This window comes from Lynx rufus, unplaced genomic scaffold (genome assembly GCF_022079265.1).
Source record: "Lynx rufus isolate CCGP_SWC_20201006 ecotype Redwood Valley unplaced genomic scaffold, mLynRuf1.p SCAF_27, whole genome shotgun sequence".
NCBI lineage: Eukaryota > Metazoa > Chordata > Mammalia > Carnivora > Felidae > Lynx > Lynx rufus.
This window is the reverse complement of record NW_025814842.1, coordinates 3837151-3854245: the sequence shown is the minus strand read 5'-3', so window position 1 is coordinate 3854245 and position 17095 is coordinate 3837151. Positions and strand designations below refer to the sequence as shown.

At 46.9% G+C, this 17095-nt stretch overlaps 2 protein-coding genes across 4 annotated transcripts in view; both read right to left on the bottom strand.

The window, feature by feature from the left end:
- The window catches only part of WIPI2 (WD repeat domain, phosphoinositide interacting 2), a 39196-nt gene extending 25477 nt beyond the window's left edge, over window positions 1-13719 (bottom strand). Inside the window, exons 1-2 of one of the 3 annotated variants that reach the window (XM_047089213.1) lie at window positions 13471-13719; window positions 6346-6428 (exon numbers count right to left, since the gene is read on the bottom strand). In XM_047089213.1, the coding sequence (XP_046945169.1) occupies window positions 6346-6428; window positions 13471-13544 (157 nt within the window). In that variant the 5' untranslated portion in view covers window positions 13545-13719. The remainder of the gene's footprint in view (window positions 1-6345; window positions 6429-13470) is intronic. The other 2 variants (XM_047089212.1, XM_047089215.1) reach the window with 2 other exon arrangements.
- A 1760-nt stretch (window positions 13720-15479) lies between these two features.
- Window positions 15480-15731, bottom strand: LOC124519347 (NADH dehydrogenase [ubiquinone] 1 beta subcomplex subunit 1-like). Its single transcript, XM_047089531.1, has one exon. The coding sequence runs from the start codon at window positions 15729-15731 to the stop codon at window positions 15480-15482; it is 252 nt and encodes an 83-aa protein (XP_046945487.1).
- Between the last annotated feature and the right edge of the window lie 1364 nt (window positions 15732-17095).

The window sequence follows — 17095 nt, the reverse complement described above, 5'->3', positions numbered from 1 at the left end:
TTAGCGCTTGCCCGGGGCTGAGGCGGGTGGAGGGAAACGGGCAGTGACTGCTAATGGACTCAGGGTTTCTTTTGGGGATAAAAATGCTTTAAAATTAGATTATGGCAGGTTGTCCACCTTAGCAAATATACGAAAATCCACTGACTTGTACACTTTAAACCAGTGATTCGTATGGCATAGAAATTACATCTCAAAAAAGCTGTTAAGCCACACAGACTATTGGCGAATTGGCATCCTAAGATGTTAAGAGCCGATGTAAGAAGTGTAGGGCATCAGGGACGGAGGGAGGACACGAGTTGTCAGGCGGAGCCTCTGAGGAGGGGGGTCTTCTGGGAGACCCCGGCGCCCTGAATCCTGCCACGCTCACGCGGGCCTCGAGGTCTCTCAAACCACCGGCTCACATACGAACTACTGGGTTTTCTGGGGGAAACCGCTGCAACTCATCAGACTACCAAAGGAGCCAGGAACTAGGACACGGCCGAGGCCCCGCGTGCAGGGCTGACGCACCAGGTCACCCCGCAGCTAACGCGTGTCTGGCACCACAGAGGAAGCGGCAACACCCCCAAAGGATCCGCTTCAGGGTCAGAGGTCCTTTACGTCCGTGGCACCGAGGGCCTGCATCTTGTTGGGAACGCAGCCACCGGTCTTCACGGACTATCGGGTGGTTTGGGTCTGTTAATTTTCTACCGTGCGGTTTCAAGAAGCTCTTTGCCATTTTCACATGACACCACACTCCCTAGAGCACGTTTCAACGCGGAAAGATGCTCAGAGCGCACGTGCCCAGCGCGGTCACCTCCCGGCAAACTCAAGTCCACACAGCTCGGCCCTCCACGAAACCAGGGTGCACACGCGTAGGGCCGGTTACAGGGCGCTGCAACTGAATGAAAAGCAAGAGAAACAAGACCAAACGAGGCTGAACATTTGTAATTATTGGAGGTGGCCTGTTAAGGAGACAATGGCACCGATGAGCACTCGGGCCACCACTAAGAAAGTGTGAACTCGATGACCTCAAGGATCACGGAAAGCTTTGCTCTCAAGGACCATTCTAGGTGGCCTTGGCCACAGTTTTTGACAAACATTCTTCCTAGAGATACCCTGTACAAAATTTAAGAAACAAATTCCTTGATTTAAATTTTTTCTTAATGTTTATTTTTTTTAATGTTTGTTTATTTTTTAGAGGGACAGAGACAGAATATGGGTGGGGGTGGGACAGAAAGAGAGGGAGACACAGAATCTGAAGCAGGCTCCAGGCTCCGAGCCGTCAGCACAGATCCTGACACAGGACTCGAACTCACGAACCGTGAGATCATGACCTGAGCCAGTCAAACGCTTAATCGACAGAGCCATACAGGTGCCCCTTTTTCTTAATGTTTATTTTATTTTTTGAGACACAGAGTGTGAGCAGGGGAGGGGCAGAGAGGGAGGGAGACACAGAACTTGAAGCAGGCTCCAGGCTCTGAGCTGTCAGCACAGAGCCCAACGTGGGGCTCGAACCCACAAACCATGAGATCATGACCTGAGCTGAAATGGGATGCTTAACTGACCGAGCCCCCCAGGCGCCCCTAGAATTACTTGATGTGAAAAAGAACGCTAGGGACATCCGATTCTTGACTTCCGTTCTGGTCATGATCCCAGGGTCATGGGATCGACACCCTGTCGGGCTCCATGTGGGGCATGGAGTCTGCTTAAGATTCTCTCTCTCCATCTGCCCCTTCCCCTGCTGGTGAGCTACCCCCCCCCCCCAAAGAATGCTGTTTGCTTCTGCTGGCACTACTTAGAACTGGCAATGAGAACACCTCTAAAGCACTAAGAAGCGAAGAAGAAACCATGAAACAAGTGACATAACACACTTGTAAACGAGGCGTGTCTGTCGGATGCCTGCAGCTCTCAAGAGAGGCAAGAGCCCAAACCTCATCACGGCAGATTTACGCAGAGAGGCTACTGGACCTCTCCCCTTAAGATCCAAAACTATACAGCCCACTGAAATTGACACTCGAACCAGCTGTGTGTCTAATCAGGACGATCTCAAAAAGCACCGTTTCTCAACCCGTAGGACGCAGATGACGCCTGTCCGGTCAAGAAGGGTTGGTCTCCCGAGGAGACGCGCTCTAGGTCTGTGGAGGCGCTGCGGATGTCGAAGCAGGCACTGGTCACTTACGCTGCTTATGTTCGATTTCACAACCGAGTGCCTCCTGACGCATGTTTTCCTAGCTCAGAAACTTAAAAATGCAAACACGCACAATATAGAATGTAAAAGAGCCAACTTTTCCTCCCAACCTAAGTGATATTTTACAAATAACGACCACACACCCTTCACAGGGAAGGGAGACCACACATGTGCACATTATGCATCTTCACACACACAAAGGACAGAGAGAAAGAGAATGACAAAACAAACAGGCAGGCACAGACAGCGGGCAAGGCGTACACGGGAGCTCTTGCAACTCCAGAAATTACAATAGTACGATAGGAAAAAATCTTCCACTGATTCTGGGCAAAAGGCTTTCGGTTGCTGTTGTTTGAACAAACAACAGAGAAACAAGCAGTTGTCCATCTTGCTCTTCCCAAGACCAGTTCTGGCTCATTTTTTCTGTAACAGCAACAGCGACCGAGAGCAAAGATCTGAGTTTGTGATGCATGCTTGAGATTATGAGGGAAAGGCCAACGCTGGGCCTGCAGCAAACAGCGAGGCCAGGCATCAAGTATGTTCTTTGCTCTGGGTCTATTTGTGGAAAAACTCCAGAGAACAATCTCGGTTCAGCAGTTAACCTGTTTTTGAAGGGACGTTCTTTTATCTACTCCATAAAAGTGTATGTGAAGGGGAAAGGCGCAGAAGGCTCCAGGAGCAAAAGAATTCAATCACTTCCAGTTTAAAGTATTAACCCTCGAAAAATTCTTTGTCCATTTCATCATCTATTTCTAAGGGTCCAAGTTCACTAAGAACAAAGGAGCCTATGTTCCACCTCACGGTGTTGGTCAGTAAATACCCACTCTTTGCACAGTATTATCAAGACATCACGTTTTGTTTTTGTTCCACCAAAAACCTTTAAAAAACAAGACACCAAAAAATCAGTAAATAAACTTCAAGGAATCAGGTGAGTCATTAAACTGATTCAATTTGAGAAGTAAAGACCAGGTTTTGGTCTTCTTACCCCCTTTCTAAGCACTGGGTTCCAAATGGCGGCGTGGTGGGGGGTGGATTCTGTGGATTTCAAAGCAGATGACCCTACTCATTACAGCAACCAGGTCATAGCACAACTCGGGCTCCCCTGGGTACGGTGTTAGTAAAGGTTTCAGTCATTCACAAAGGCCCAGTGGAATCCAGAGACCGGCTACCCTTCTTTGAAGAAGCCCTATCGGGAACAATCCTGCGTGGGGCCACGGGAAGTGGGGAGGTGGCCAGTCTGGAGATCTGCACAACTCCTGGCCCCACTCGAGATAAGCAAGCACACTAGCTCACAGCTATCTTATCACCCACATCACATCTTCTGGCTCCATACTAGAAAGAAAAGCTTTCTGGAAGGAAGATTTAATGAACATCAGCAGGCCAAGTCTGAGGACAGAGGAGGAGCAAAATTTAAGGCAGCCCACAGGAAGCGTGGAGTCAGGGCCGCTGATTACGTCCCTAGGAAGGGCCTGGCTGCTGGCCTTTGGGCAGCAACAAACAGCGGACTTGCAGGGGGTGGGGGTGGGGGGGGGAACACACCCTCCCGATGGAGGCGAGGGGGCACCCGAAGGCTTACCTGCCTGCCGGGAGGAGGCCGAAGCCTGGGAGGGGCCAGGGAAGCCTCTGACCTCCCGGAGGACCACGAGAACTTCCTATTGCAAGCAATTGGCAGAAGAAACGAGATCGTACCCCTGACATCTTCATCTTAAGTTAGCAGGGGTGGGGATGCAGGGGGTGGTATCTGGGTCTGTGCCGGCTGCCATGTGCCCAGCAGAACGCTGGACACGAATGTATTTACTCGTTCTTGGTCTTCCTCCATTTAAGTGCAAGCGGCAGGAGAGCAGGGGCCGCTAGCGCATCGCCACGGGCGGGGCAGGCTGGCACAGAGCAGGCCCTCCGCAAGCGCCCCCGGAGTGGACGGACCCAAGGGTGAAGGACACGCCTATCCCGTTACTCGATGAACCGCCCTCCTTCAGAGATCTGGAAGGTGAAGCGGAATTCCAAAGTGGAACGCTCACTCCGGAGGGAGCAAAGCGGACGACACGGGGCCAGTCGCTCGGAACGGAGGTGCCGACGCCGTTCGGAGGGAGGAGACCCCGCTCCCCACAACTGTCCGCTCACTCAGGTACGTGAAACGGCACGTGTTAAATCTTTCCCCGAATCCAAACCCCAGTGTGACTCATTACAAGCATGTCGTGAGTACGGAAGCCCTAATTCTCCCACAAAGATTCTTAACTGAGGTCAGGCCACGGGCAGCCTTCAGGGCTGCTCGTTACATACAGAGAAAATATTTACAAACCACATATCTGACAAAGGACTAGTACACGGAATATTTAAAGAACTCTGAAAACCTTACATTAAAAAACCCCAAATCTGCCTACTAGAACACAGGCAAAAACACGGACGTGTCCCTGAAGAGAACATACACGTGGCAAATAAGCCCACGAAAAGATGCTCATCATCAGCCACTGAGGAAATGCAAATCAGAACCACAATGAGACAACACTGTTCATATCGACCAAGGTGGTACAATGAAAAACAGCGGTAACACCCACCGCCAGCAAAGATACAGAGGAACCAGATTCCTCAGACATCACTGGTGGGAATGTAAAATGGTACAGCCACCTGGAAGATACTGTGGCAGTTTCTTTAAAAAAAAGGGGGGGGGTCTACCATATGACCCGACAATTGTATTCTTAGACATTTATCCCAGGGAGGTAACAACTTATGTTCACACAATCTCTATACATGACTGTTCACAGCAGCTTTATCGGTAATAATAGTCACAAACTGGAATCAGCCCAGATGCCCTTTAACAGGTAACTGACGATACACTGTGGTCCATCCACACCCCAGAATATTTCTCAGTAATAAAAACGAACTAGTGACACATCCAACCGTTCAGATGAATTTCCAAGGAATGATGCTGAGTAAAAACAACAAAACAAAACAAAACAAAAAACAAAACCCAGTCCCAAAAGGTTACATATTTCCATTTCCATGTCATTTTTGAAATGACAACATTTTGGAGAGGATAGATTAATGGCTACTAGGGATTAGGGCTGGGAGGTAGAGACAGGTGTGGTTATAAAAGGGCAGCGGGAAGGACCCTGTGTTGTTAGAACCAACCAGCATCTTGGCCGTGTGTGGGGGAAACAGGAATCTGCAAGGGCGTTAAGACCATACAGAACTTAGGAAACACAAACGCATACAGGTAAAACTGGGGAAACCTGATCAGGAGCAATCAACTTTGCTATCCTGGTTGTGGTATTACACTGTGGTTTCGCAAAATGTTACCATTGGGGGAAACCGGGAGAAGGGTATATGGGGTCTGTATTATTTCTTACAACTGCGTGTGTATCTACAATCACCTCAATTTAAAGTTATGTTTTTAAAAACAAAAATAAAGAACAAAACATTACAAGCTCACTTATATAAAACAAAACCACACACAAACACAAAAGTATATCTTTATGTGTGTAACTACATACATGCACAGAAAACAAGTTATGTATGCGGGAAGAGCCCAAAGCTTTCTAGCAAATTCTCTCTGGGGAGGAGGACTCTATGCTTACCGTTTACTCAGCAAGTCCTACTGCACACACACACACACACACACACACACACACACACACAGGAAAACCAAAGAAACTGAGATCCAAGATGAAGTAATCTATCTGAAGTCACAAATAAGTGACTGAACAAGAAGTCAAAGCTCATATGACCCTTCTACAAGTCCATATTGCCTCTGACATGTAGGCCACTCGAATGCCATAAGATGTCAAATAAATCATTCCTGTGGGGGCTGTGAAGTTTTCAGTTTTCTGGAAGTGGTTTATAACAGAAAGATAAATGGTTTCACTGGCATTTAAAATGGGGAGAAATTACAGAACACTACACACAGCATGATATCGTGTATTGAAAGACAACCCATAAAACAAGCGTCTCCGCAGTACATTTATAAACACGCAAACACGCACACCTTGGAGAACACGTACCACCCGTTCACAGCTGTCATCCCAGGAAGCCCAAGGTCAAGGAAGAGTACTGGTCAAGGGGTGTCTGGACTTTAATCACAGTGTTAGAGTTTGAGAATGCATTCCAATTCAAGTATACTTTGTCTATTTTTTTGTTTTGTTTTGTTTTTAAGAAGGGGGAGAAATAAAGCAAACACTTACTGCATTCATAGATCTGTTCCAGCTTATCCACAGAAGAAAGGGAGAAAAATTTATAACCGGACTTACTACCAACAGCTAGGGACCTGCAAAAAAGCCAAATCAGAAATAAGAGCTGATACGTGTAGACAATGATAATGCAAAAACAAGCTCCATGTTACCAACTAGTAACCATCACCTCTACTGAAAATTAGCACGAGTAATTTCACACAGTTTGTAGTGGGTGAGTGCTGGCTGAGCAGAAAAGAGGCAAGGGGCAGAGCCAGGTGCCCCAGCTCGCAGCCAGGAAAAGGTGAAGGTCAATAAAATACAGACCTTATTCTTACTGAAAACCTACAAAACCTTAAAGATTACTTTGACAAATAAATGGAAATAATCAGCCCTTAATTAACGATCCCCTCAAAACAAAGTGGGGCTCCTCAGGTGATCTGCTCTATGTGTGAGTCCAAAAGCGAAGAAGGCGGACGCTCCGAATTTTAAACAAAGACATTTACGATGGTGGACGATGACATCCTTCTGCCTCGGCAGGGCCACGGCAAGCGCAGCTCAATCACCTATGTGAAACTGTAGCTGAGCAGTGGGGTGGAAATAAAACAGACGGAAAAGATAACTTGGAAGCTGGCATGAGAAGACTGCACAGCTGACCTACAAGGAAAAGATAAAATCACTCACACCTGACGCCAAAGCCACGGCTTTCGCCAGGAGGCCTGAAGGGAGCTCACGGGCTCCCCAGCTGCCACCCCCGACCCTGTACAGGTGCAGTGGCCACTGAGTGAAGCAGTTCCCCACCGGAAGATTACTACTCTCCAGAAAGTGACTGACCGCGGGGGGGCTGGGGGGGAACAAAAGGAAGTCCAGCTCTGAGAAACAGAGGACGAGCCAATCAAGCAGGATGCGTGGGGCGTATGAGGAAGCAGCGACTGGACGGTTCTGAATCTAGTGTCTGGAAAAATGTGCAGACAAGTGGAGGCAGAAGACAAACCAGAAGACTAGAAAGACTGAACACCGACGTTTCCTAGCGGGAGTATCTGCACACCAAGACAAAACTTAGGGCTACTTCAACGGCTATTTCATCTATTAAAAACTTGAGATTTCCAACCCTTCTCTTGCCCATAGGTAGAAGAAATGTATTCAAAGAATGGATCTACTGTAAGCACTATGAAATTTTTAAGTTGTAATTGGTTCATCTTAGAAGTATAAACAAAAGCAAAACTCTTTGGGGCACCTGGGTGGCTCAACCGGTTAAGCGTCTGACTTGATTTCGGCTCAGGTCATGATCTCATGGTTCGTGAGATCGAGTCCTGCGTTGGGCTCGGCGCTGAGAGCGTGGAGCCTGCTTGGGAATCTCTCCCCCCCCCCCACCCCAAAATATGTAACTAAACTAAAAAAAAAAAAAAAAAAAAGCAAAACTCTACCTTTTTTTTTTGCAAAAATACTTCAGTTTTGAATTAATTCTATCAATGAGGTAATTAGATATTTTTACCTGTAAATAATTTGAAAAGCAATAAAGAAGCCAACAAAAACATAAATATCCAGGAGAACTAAAAATAAGACAAAAATCTCAGCAGTCTATAACTTTTGGGAGATGTTTTCCAGATAACTAATGGTTGCTATTTTAAGCACCGATAGATTCTTTCTCACTATTTTTGCTTAAAAAATGAAAAAGGTGTTCTTGTATATGCTTTCCTGTATGCCTATCACAAGGGGGTGGGAGATTCTTAACATTTTCCTGGAGTCCTACGGGAGTGATCATTAAACCTACTGTACTATTACAATACGGTGACCCTCTCAGACCCTACCAAGGAGATGAGGGTTTTGTGTGTGTGACCACAAATGGTCAGACTGTAGTGTTGAGCTGCTAAAAATATTTTCCATTTATTCTTTTGCAGAGAGGTGTCACTTCCTTGTGACCCTCTCCCCAGGATTAACAGCTCCTCTCCCTTTCTAATTTGTTGACTTAGAAACCCAATCGCCAACCTTATTGACACTATATATAAAATAAGCTTAGGGAGGGCTTCTTTCATGGGCAAACTTAATGAGCTTTAACTGGTTTATGAGAAACTAGATTTTGATTCTACGCTCCGAACAAAAGAATCTGTCAAAACTGGCCTTTGGTGATCAAACATCAGAACTCTGATGTCCTTACAAATATTCAGAAACTGCTTTAGGATATTAAATACCTTAGCTACAATTTTAATTGCGTGGTTTGTAAAACTGCTGTGCACCTCCATCAATAAGAAATACAAGCACAAATATTTCAATTATTTTTCCCTATATATCCATGGCATAGTTCGAGTATATATTTTATCAGTAAAAATGGATGTTTTTATTTTTATTTATTTTTGAGAGAGAGAGAGAGAGAGAGAGAGAGAGAGAGAGAGATAGAGTGTGAGTGGGGGAAGGGCAGAAAGAGAGGGAGACACAGAATCCGAATCAGGCTCCAGGCTCTGAGCTGTCAGCACAGAGCCTGACACGGGGCTCGAACTCAGGAACAGTGAGATCACGACCCAAGCCGAAGTTGGACGCCCAACCGACTGAGCCACCCAGGCACCCCCTAAAAGTGGATGTTTTTAAAGGGTGGTAACACCAATGATCAGGTTCATACATCCCTCTTTGGGACTGATCCTGCTTTTAATAATTTCTCATGATTTGCCTGACCATACAATGGCAGACATATTAATGGGAGAGGCACAGTAACAAGGAAGTTTGAAACTCCCTTATTAAATAACCTTATCCCCCAATAAATGTTTGTGTAGTTTTTTTTGTTTTTTTTTTTTAAGGTAACACAATGAGATCTTTTACTGCCGAAGGAAAAAAACCAGCTTACTATCCTAGAAAAAAGGTTATATTTACTCAGTCCCACGTTTCAACACCACAGCCCGGCCTTCAACCGTGCCTGGTGTCAAAATCCAGAGACCCTGTTATACAGTCTTGAGACGAGGCCTAAGTCCTTTGCCAGGATGGGAGAGTGAGTGCTTGTGAGACATGCTGAGGGCCAATCCTCTTTATTTTCACCACACCCCCCCTTTATTCCACTTCTAGAGCTTCCCTAGGCTGCCAACCCTGAGCCTTTTGGGGATTCTGCAGTTTACGCCAGGTTGGCTCTCTGCTTTCTCCACCAGCAATCCGGGATCACCTTCCTGTACTACTTGCTAGCTTCTAGAATGTTGCTAGTGACTCCTTCCTCATTCTCCCTATCCTATGGGTTTCAGTCTTTTAAAATATTTTTTGAGTGGCGCCTGGGTGGCTCAGTCAGGCTCAGTCGGTTGAGCGACCGGCCAACTCCTGATCTCGGCTCAGGTCATGATCTCAAGGTTCCGGAGGTGGAGCCCCTTGTCAGGCCGGTGCGGACAGCCTGCTTGGGAAGCTCTCTCCGCTCCTTCCTTGCTTCCCCCTCTCCCCACGGTAAATAAATAAGCTTAAATATATATCTTTGGGTAATTTGTTGACTGACATTTCAGTAGGGTTTTGGGAGGGGCCAAAACAAATGCCTCTGTGTGATGCACCATCTTTAACTGCAAGTCTATCACTGAATTGAAACTTGAGCGCTCAATATCTAAAAGATAGTGAATTTCCACTAAAAAAAGCGCGAATCAGATCTTTCTCTTAACTCCTTTTTCTTTCGTAAACTCTTACCAATAGTTAGTCCCGAAAGGCTTTCCCTTCCTACTATCTTACTTGATTAGAGTGAGGTGGCAACAGTCCACACGCATAAAAAGGAACCCAAGGAGGACACCTCGTAGACCCTGGGGCCCTACTTAGTAAGTCTGCTCCACAGCAGGCTCTTCCCGCAGCTCCCAGCATTTCCACCGCAGGCCTCCAGCTGGTTCGCCCTGATGCCTTGACAGCTCAACAGCAGCCGAGCAGAACTCCTCTTTTGCCCCAAACCGAGTCCCCATAATGGAATCACTGTTCACACTAGACCCAAACCAGAGACTTGGGAGTAACCTGAACTTCCCTGCACCACGCCTGTCCCACGGGTCACACCAAGTCCTGATGGCTGACTGGTCTTTTCTCCACGGGCCACTGCTGTTGGACAATATCCTCCTGGGTGACTGTCCTGCCCTCCTCCAACACTCCCCCTACCCAGCCGACAGAATGGCCTAAAACTTTAAGGTTGAAGGATCCTTAAAGACCATCTACAATCAAGCCTCTCGATTTACTGATGAGAAAAAAGTGGAGAGAAGTGACTTTCCCAGAATAACAACTGTAACTGTAGAAGAAACTCAGTTAAACAAGCATCTCTATAATTTTCTGGACACTAACAACTTCAATCCTGTCAACAGGAGACCTGGAGAATCAAGTCCCTTTCTTTATTCTACCCCTTTTTGAAGTGTAGTTTAAAAAGGACCTTGCCAAATCACAGATTTCCCACTAGACGAGCGGCATCCACTGGAGGAATTTAGTCCTTGACATTTCCATTTCAGGGATACTCTTACTAGTTTGTTAACTCCAATTTCAAAAGCCAAAAATTCCTCCAAAGTAAACCGTTCAAACGGTTACTTTCAGAAACCAGCATTGGAACTAACCAGTTAATAGCGAGATGACTGAAAACAACTGTTCTCAGTGCCTCTTTCACTGCTCTAACTAAAAAATAAACAAATAGTAAAAAAAACAAAAACAAAAACAAAAAAAAAAGCACTTCTTCATACTTTTAGGACGAGAATCCTAGGAAAATTAACACAATATTTGAAACCCTATTACTAGTACAAAAAGCAGGACAGATAGTTTGGTGTACAGGGAATATTCTTTTGTTAAGCATTATTGTGTAACATACATGTATTCTATTAAGTGAAATTGCTTCCAGATTTTCTTACTGAACACAGTGAATGTGGATCCTAGACCAACAACCTTTGTCTTGTGAAAAACTGTGTTCTTCTATTAAATTCTGGAGACGGGTAAAGGAGACAAAGGGATAAACTGTACAGCCTTTCCTCATAAACATGTCTATTTCTTCAAGACAAATTAGTCATTTTAATCAATGATTAAATCCTATCTTCCCATTTCTTAATAATTTACTATAATCCTATCCTACTATTTCTTAACAGTTTACATTCATAGTATATCAAGGTTTCTGGCAAATCCAAATTATGACACAGAAACCTCCTGAACTTCCAGACTCACTGAGGAGTGAGGAAGCACGTGACTTCCAAGTGTGAAAAGGTCTAACTTCAGGCCAGACCATTTTCTACTGTGTATGTAATTTGAAAGCCCATTTGAAATAACAGCCAAAGAGAATATGTTCTCATATTTGATTTCCTTTCAACATAAATGATGAATAATGAAAAGCTGGAAAAAAAAATGGTAGAAAAAGTTTTGGAAATTCTCTAACTTATACAAGACATAAAAACCCAGAGAGCTACCATTTCTTAACCGATCTCAAAACACTAAGGGCTTGGGGCACCTGGGTGGCTCAGTCAGTTGAGCATCCGACTTCGGCTCGGGTCATGATCTCAGTCTGTGAGTTCGAGCCCCGCGTCGGGCTCTGTGCTGACAGCTCAGAGCCTGGAGCCTGCTTTGGATTCTGTGTCTCCCTCTCTCTCTGCTCCTCCCCCGCTTGCGATCTGTCTCTGTCTCAAAAATAAAAACGTTAAAAAAAAATTTAAAAACAAAAACAAAAAACACTAAGGGCTTAAAAACCAATCTCAGTTTGAAATGTTCTATTCGCTTCCTGGGTTCACATAACATAGTCTATCCCGATCAAAACCACTGGCAACAGGTTATCCAAAATGCTTTTGCTGTGCTGGTTTTTACTCACGTGGAACACTAAGCCTTTGGTAGTTTTAATCTTTAAAGACTGCTACAGTATCATGCCTAAATTCACCATCCTCAAAATCCTACTTTTTAGGTAGAGAAGACAGTGGCAGAGTGGGAAGGGCAGTGGAAGAGACTCGGGCCTGCCCACGCTCCACATTAACCAACTCTAGGATCCAGGCACAGCTCTGAGCCTTTGTGAACTTCAGTTTCCTCATCTGCACTTGGGAAAAGGGGATCTGCTTCCTTCTAACCTCAGCGCAGTCCCACTGCCGGGCCACCAGACACTAACCTCACAATTCTGGGGAGGCGCTACCGAGTACCCGCTGCATGCCACGGACTTGATGCCTGCTTGCCATTCTACAATGAACTCTTCATTTAAAAAAAAAAAAAAATCTCATTTTCTACTTTGCTGACTCCATTCCGCCAGTAACAACTCGACCAACTACTTACTATGAAGACGATGACCCATTCCTCCTCACTTACATCACTTCCTCTTACTCACTTCCCAAGATGGCTCTCCTCCCTTCCACAGCTCCTTCCTTCTCCAGAAACTTCATCTAGTTACTATCCTCACAGGTCACCGAGACAGCCTCTGAAGAATCAGCTTCAAACCCATAGGCGTTTGGACAAACAGCGTTCCAAATCCATGGGTTGGCATCAGTGGGCCTCTCTTTCCCTAAGGATGGGCCCATTCCCTGAAGCACCAAGACTCCTCAGGTATTTCTCTGCCACATCCCCCTTGACTCAGTTTCTCCCCAGATCAGAGGCCGGGATTAAGGCTAAGTTTGTTTCTTGCTCGGGCAGGACATCGAAGTTACCTAAAAAAAGAACAACGAGACAAGAAGAAAGGGAAAGAAAGGAAAAGGGCACTAAGATAATGAAGAGACAAGGAGAAGGGCCTGAAGAGACAAGAAGGACCTGAAGAGGGGAAAGAGTGGGGGGAAGAGGGCCGAGGGAGAAGGGCAGGTGGGATAAGAGGAAGAAACCCACGCTCACTGCTCCAGAAGCGGCTGGGACAACAAGTCAAGGCACAAAGTTCTGCCCCAACTTTGTGAGAAGGGAGGTCCCAAAAGGTAAAGCAACCTATCCGTCGGTGGGTGAAAAGCCTCCTTATCTCCATCACTTTCCCCGCCCAGGGATCGCAGCTCCAGCGCAGAGCCCGGAGGGTCCCCGAGGGCAGCGCCCCTCCCTCCACGCTCCAGGCCCGCCCCCGGGGACGCCCCCGCCCGCCCCGGCCTCCACCCCGAACCTCCAGGCCGAATCTCCGGCCCTGAACCCGGCCTCAGGCTCCCGCCCGCCCCGGCCCCGGCCCTCGGGCCCGGACCCCCGCCCGGCCCCAGGCCTCGGGCCCCAACCCCCGCCCGGCCTTACGTGTTGTCCTGGTTGAAGTTGGCGAAGAGCAGCTGGCCGGCGCCGGCCTCGCCGCTCTGACTCGCCAGGTTCATGGTGGGCGCGCGGCGGGCGGGCGGGAGGGTGGCCCCGGCCGAGGGCTCGCGCGCGGGAGGGCGAGTCGGGTGCGCTCAGGGTCGGCGCCTGGCCCCGCTCGCCGCCTCGCTGGCCGCAGCTGGCTGCCCGGGGATCAACCGCCGCCTCATCCCGTGCCCGCTCTTGTTTATGCTCAGGAGCCGGGACGCCCTGCGCGCCGGCGCGGCCCCGCCTCCTCGGCGCACGGCCTCTCAGGGCGCAGGCGTATTGCGGAGGTCCCGCCCCTTCATCTCCGGCCAGGGCTGGGGTTCCGGTCGAACACGCGCACGCGTGGGGACGCGCAGGGGCGCGCCGGGCAGCGCTAGCTGGCGTACGGAGGACGGCGCATGCGCAAGGGAAAAGTGAGTCCCTATGGTTTTATTGATATTAAAAGTGTCCGCTGTGTGCCTGTCCTTGCGCTAAGGATTTATGTGCAGCATCTTATTTGATGCTTCTGGCAGGCCTACTTAGAGACTATTGCGTCCCCACTTTACAGATTTGAAAACTGAGGCTCAGAAGTGTTAACCTTTTTGCCAAGTGTTCAATCTGAGAATTGTAACCCCGTTCGTTCCCTGAGGCGCCCGCTTTCTGGATCCGTGGCGGGTTCAATCATATTTACGAGACACCTTCCATGTAAACTAAATGGGCCTCCCTCCCCTCAGAGAAGTTACACGAGAACACAATTACAAGCCGGAGTACAAGAGAGCACATGATGAGGTCACTCAACCTAGAGTTAAGGGACAGGGAATGTGCAGTCAGAGAAGGCTTCCTGGAGGAGGTAAGACCTGAAGTTTGAATAGTAGGTAACCTACGGAAGCATTCTGTATGGCAAAGGTTCAGAGGTGAGAGTGTGTCCAAGGGAACGCTCTGCTCAGCGTGTCTAAGTTTAGAGTGGGGTGATGGACACAAGATTGGGCTTGTGAAACTGGAAGTGGCCAAATCGAGCGGGGTGTTGTTAAGATACATTAAGCAAGAGCCTGAACAGTATCTAAACAACGGGTTGCCATTGAAAACACTTAGGCAGGAGAATGGCACAATTCAATCTGTGCGCAGGGAAGCTAATTTTTAGCCCAGAGTCAAGAATGCGTTGCAAATCCTTGAGGAAACAATGGTCCTTTCCTTTAAAGGTGCTGGCTCTCCTACCTCCCACCGAACTCAAAAACTAGTTTGAGATGGATTGTGGACGTACTCGTGAAAGGTAAAACAGTCAAGTTTCTGGAAGAAAACGTAGGAGAATGCCTTCATGGCTCTGGAGTAAATGAAGTCTCCCAAACAAGTACTTTAAAAAGTACTAACCACAAAATAAAACGTTAATCTTCATCAAAATGGAGAGCAACTGCTCAGGGCGCCTGGGGGGCTCCGTCAGTTAAGTGCCCGACTCTTGGTTTCGGCTCAGGTTGTGATCTCACGTTATTGAGATCAAACCACCCTGCTTGGGTTTCTGTCTCTCTCTCTCTCTCTCTCTCTCTCTCTCTCTCTGCCCCTCCCCAGCTCGCTCGTGCTCTCTTTCTCTCTCTCTCAAAAATAAATAAACTTTATGGGGCACCTGGCAGCTCAGTTGGTTAAGCGGCCAACTTCAGCTCAGGTCATGATCTCGCTGGCGGTGAGTTCCAGCCCCGCGTCCGGCTCTGTGCTGTCAGCTTGGAGCCTGGAGCCTGCTTTGGATTCTGGGTCTCCCTCTCTCTCTGCCCCTGTCCCACTCATGCTCTGTCTCTCTCGCTCTCAAAAATAAAGAAACAAATAAATAAACTTTAAAAACAACTTCTCGTCAAGACAGGTCAAGAAGGCAAGCCTCAGAATGAGTGGGGTACATAAGCTTTCAATACATACACTTGAAATACATTTTTGAAAATACTGAGTGTGTTTTTATTTCCTAATTTTTTTAAGGTGAACATTCTTTATTTCAGTCACAGCCTTTATTTCCAGGTGACTTCTTCACTGGGTCTCAATTCCCTTTTAAGCAACACACTCTTGTTCTGGAAGGCAGTTAGTTTTTCATCATTCTTTTTGTCTAGATAACATCCAAGGACAAATCCCACGGGTACAAGTGTATGTACCCAGTGGTCACAAACAATCTGAATTACGTTCATCACGGATGCTGTGCCCTTGGTGCCAAAAAACGGCTCCACGGCCAAGGGCAACGGCGAGCTCAGCCCTGTTGTACACATTGTTGACAAAGGACTTCTTTCCAGAACGTTAGAAGAGTTTCTACGAATCAATGAGGAAAATACCAACTCATTTTTGGGTACTTGAGCATGGTACTTCAGAAAATATCAAAACGGCTAATGAGCACCTGAGAAGGTGATCATCATTAATACTCATCAAGAAAATGCAAATTAAGAGCAAATGAGATACTATAAGCATCCACCTGTTAAAATCAAATACAAATGGAGACCAGACTCGAAAATTCCAAGTTGACAACGCCAGTGTCGTCATACAAACAAAGCTTAATTTAGCTTATTTTGCAAGACTAGGAAAAGCTAACTTGACCTTGCTTGTGCCTCTGAAAATCACAAGCGAAACCAAAGTACTTCCCCAAAGTTGATGTGAGGCGACCACCAGCAAATTTCCTTTTAGTTCAGAAGATTCTAATACTGTAACCAATCAGTAAAGAGCAAATAGTCATTGCTTCCACGCTCCACACTCTAGAAGCTGCTCTATGATGATATACCTCCGAGCCTCATTCTGTGTTTTGGTGTGAGTGCTCCTCGTTTGCAAACTGTCTTTTTGGTGGGTGCACAATAAACTTCTAACTATTACTTCAGCAATTCGTTGATTTTCTTTTTTTAAGTTTATTTATTTTTGAGGGAGAGAGACAGAATGCGAGCAGGGGAGGGGCAGAGAGAGAGGAAGACCCAGGATCCGAGGCAGGCTCCAGGCTCTGAGCTATCAGCACAGAGCCCGACGTGCTAGAACTCACAAACCCCAAGATCATGGCCTGAGCCGAAGTTGGACGCTTAACCCACCCTGAGCCACCCAGGCGCCCCGATTTTCTTTTTTTGTTCCGAACTTTTGACATAACGTGTTGGCTAAAATTAAAATGATTGACAATGCAAAGTGTAGACAATAATTGCAGAGCAACTGGAACTCTCATAACACTGTGAGGAAAAGTCTTAAATGGCTAGACTCAGCGCCCCTGGCTGGCTCAGGCGGCGGAGCAGTGACTCTTGATCTTGGGGTTGTAAGTTCGAGCCCCACGTTGACTGTAGAGATCACTTCAATATAAAATCTTTTTTAAAAAATGCATTGTTAGAATCACCTTGGAAAACCGTTTGACAGCATTTACTAAAGTTAAACATACATATTCCCTATGACTCAGTTCACTTCTAGGTATATGTACTCAGTGGTAACTAATGCATATTTTCCCCAAAAGACGGGTATAGGAACGCTCACAGCTGCTTTACTCGTCATAATCGCAAACTGGAGACAACCCAAACATTCATCTACAGCAGAATGAGTAAGTAAATGGTGGTACATTCATACAGAAGAATACTACAGACCAATTAAAAGGCCATACGCATGTGAGTGAATC

Bases quoted from the DNA above. Each gene is read 5' to 3' on its own strand.
- LOC124519347 (XM_047089531.1), bottom strand. From the start codon at position 15,731: ATGTGTACAACAGGGCTGAGCTCGCCGTTGCCCTTGGCCGTGGAGCCG.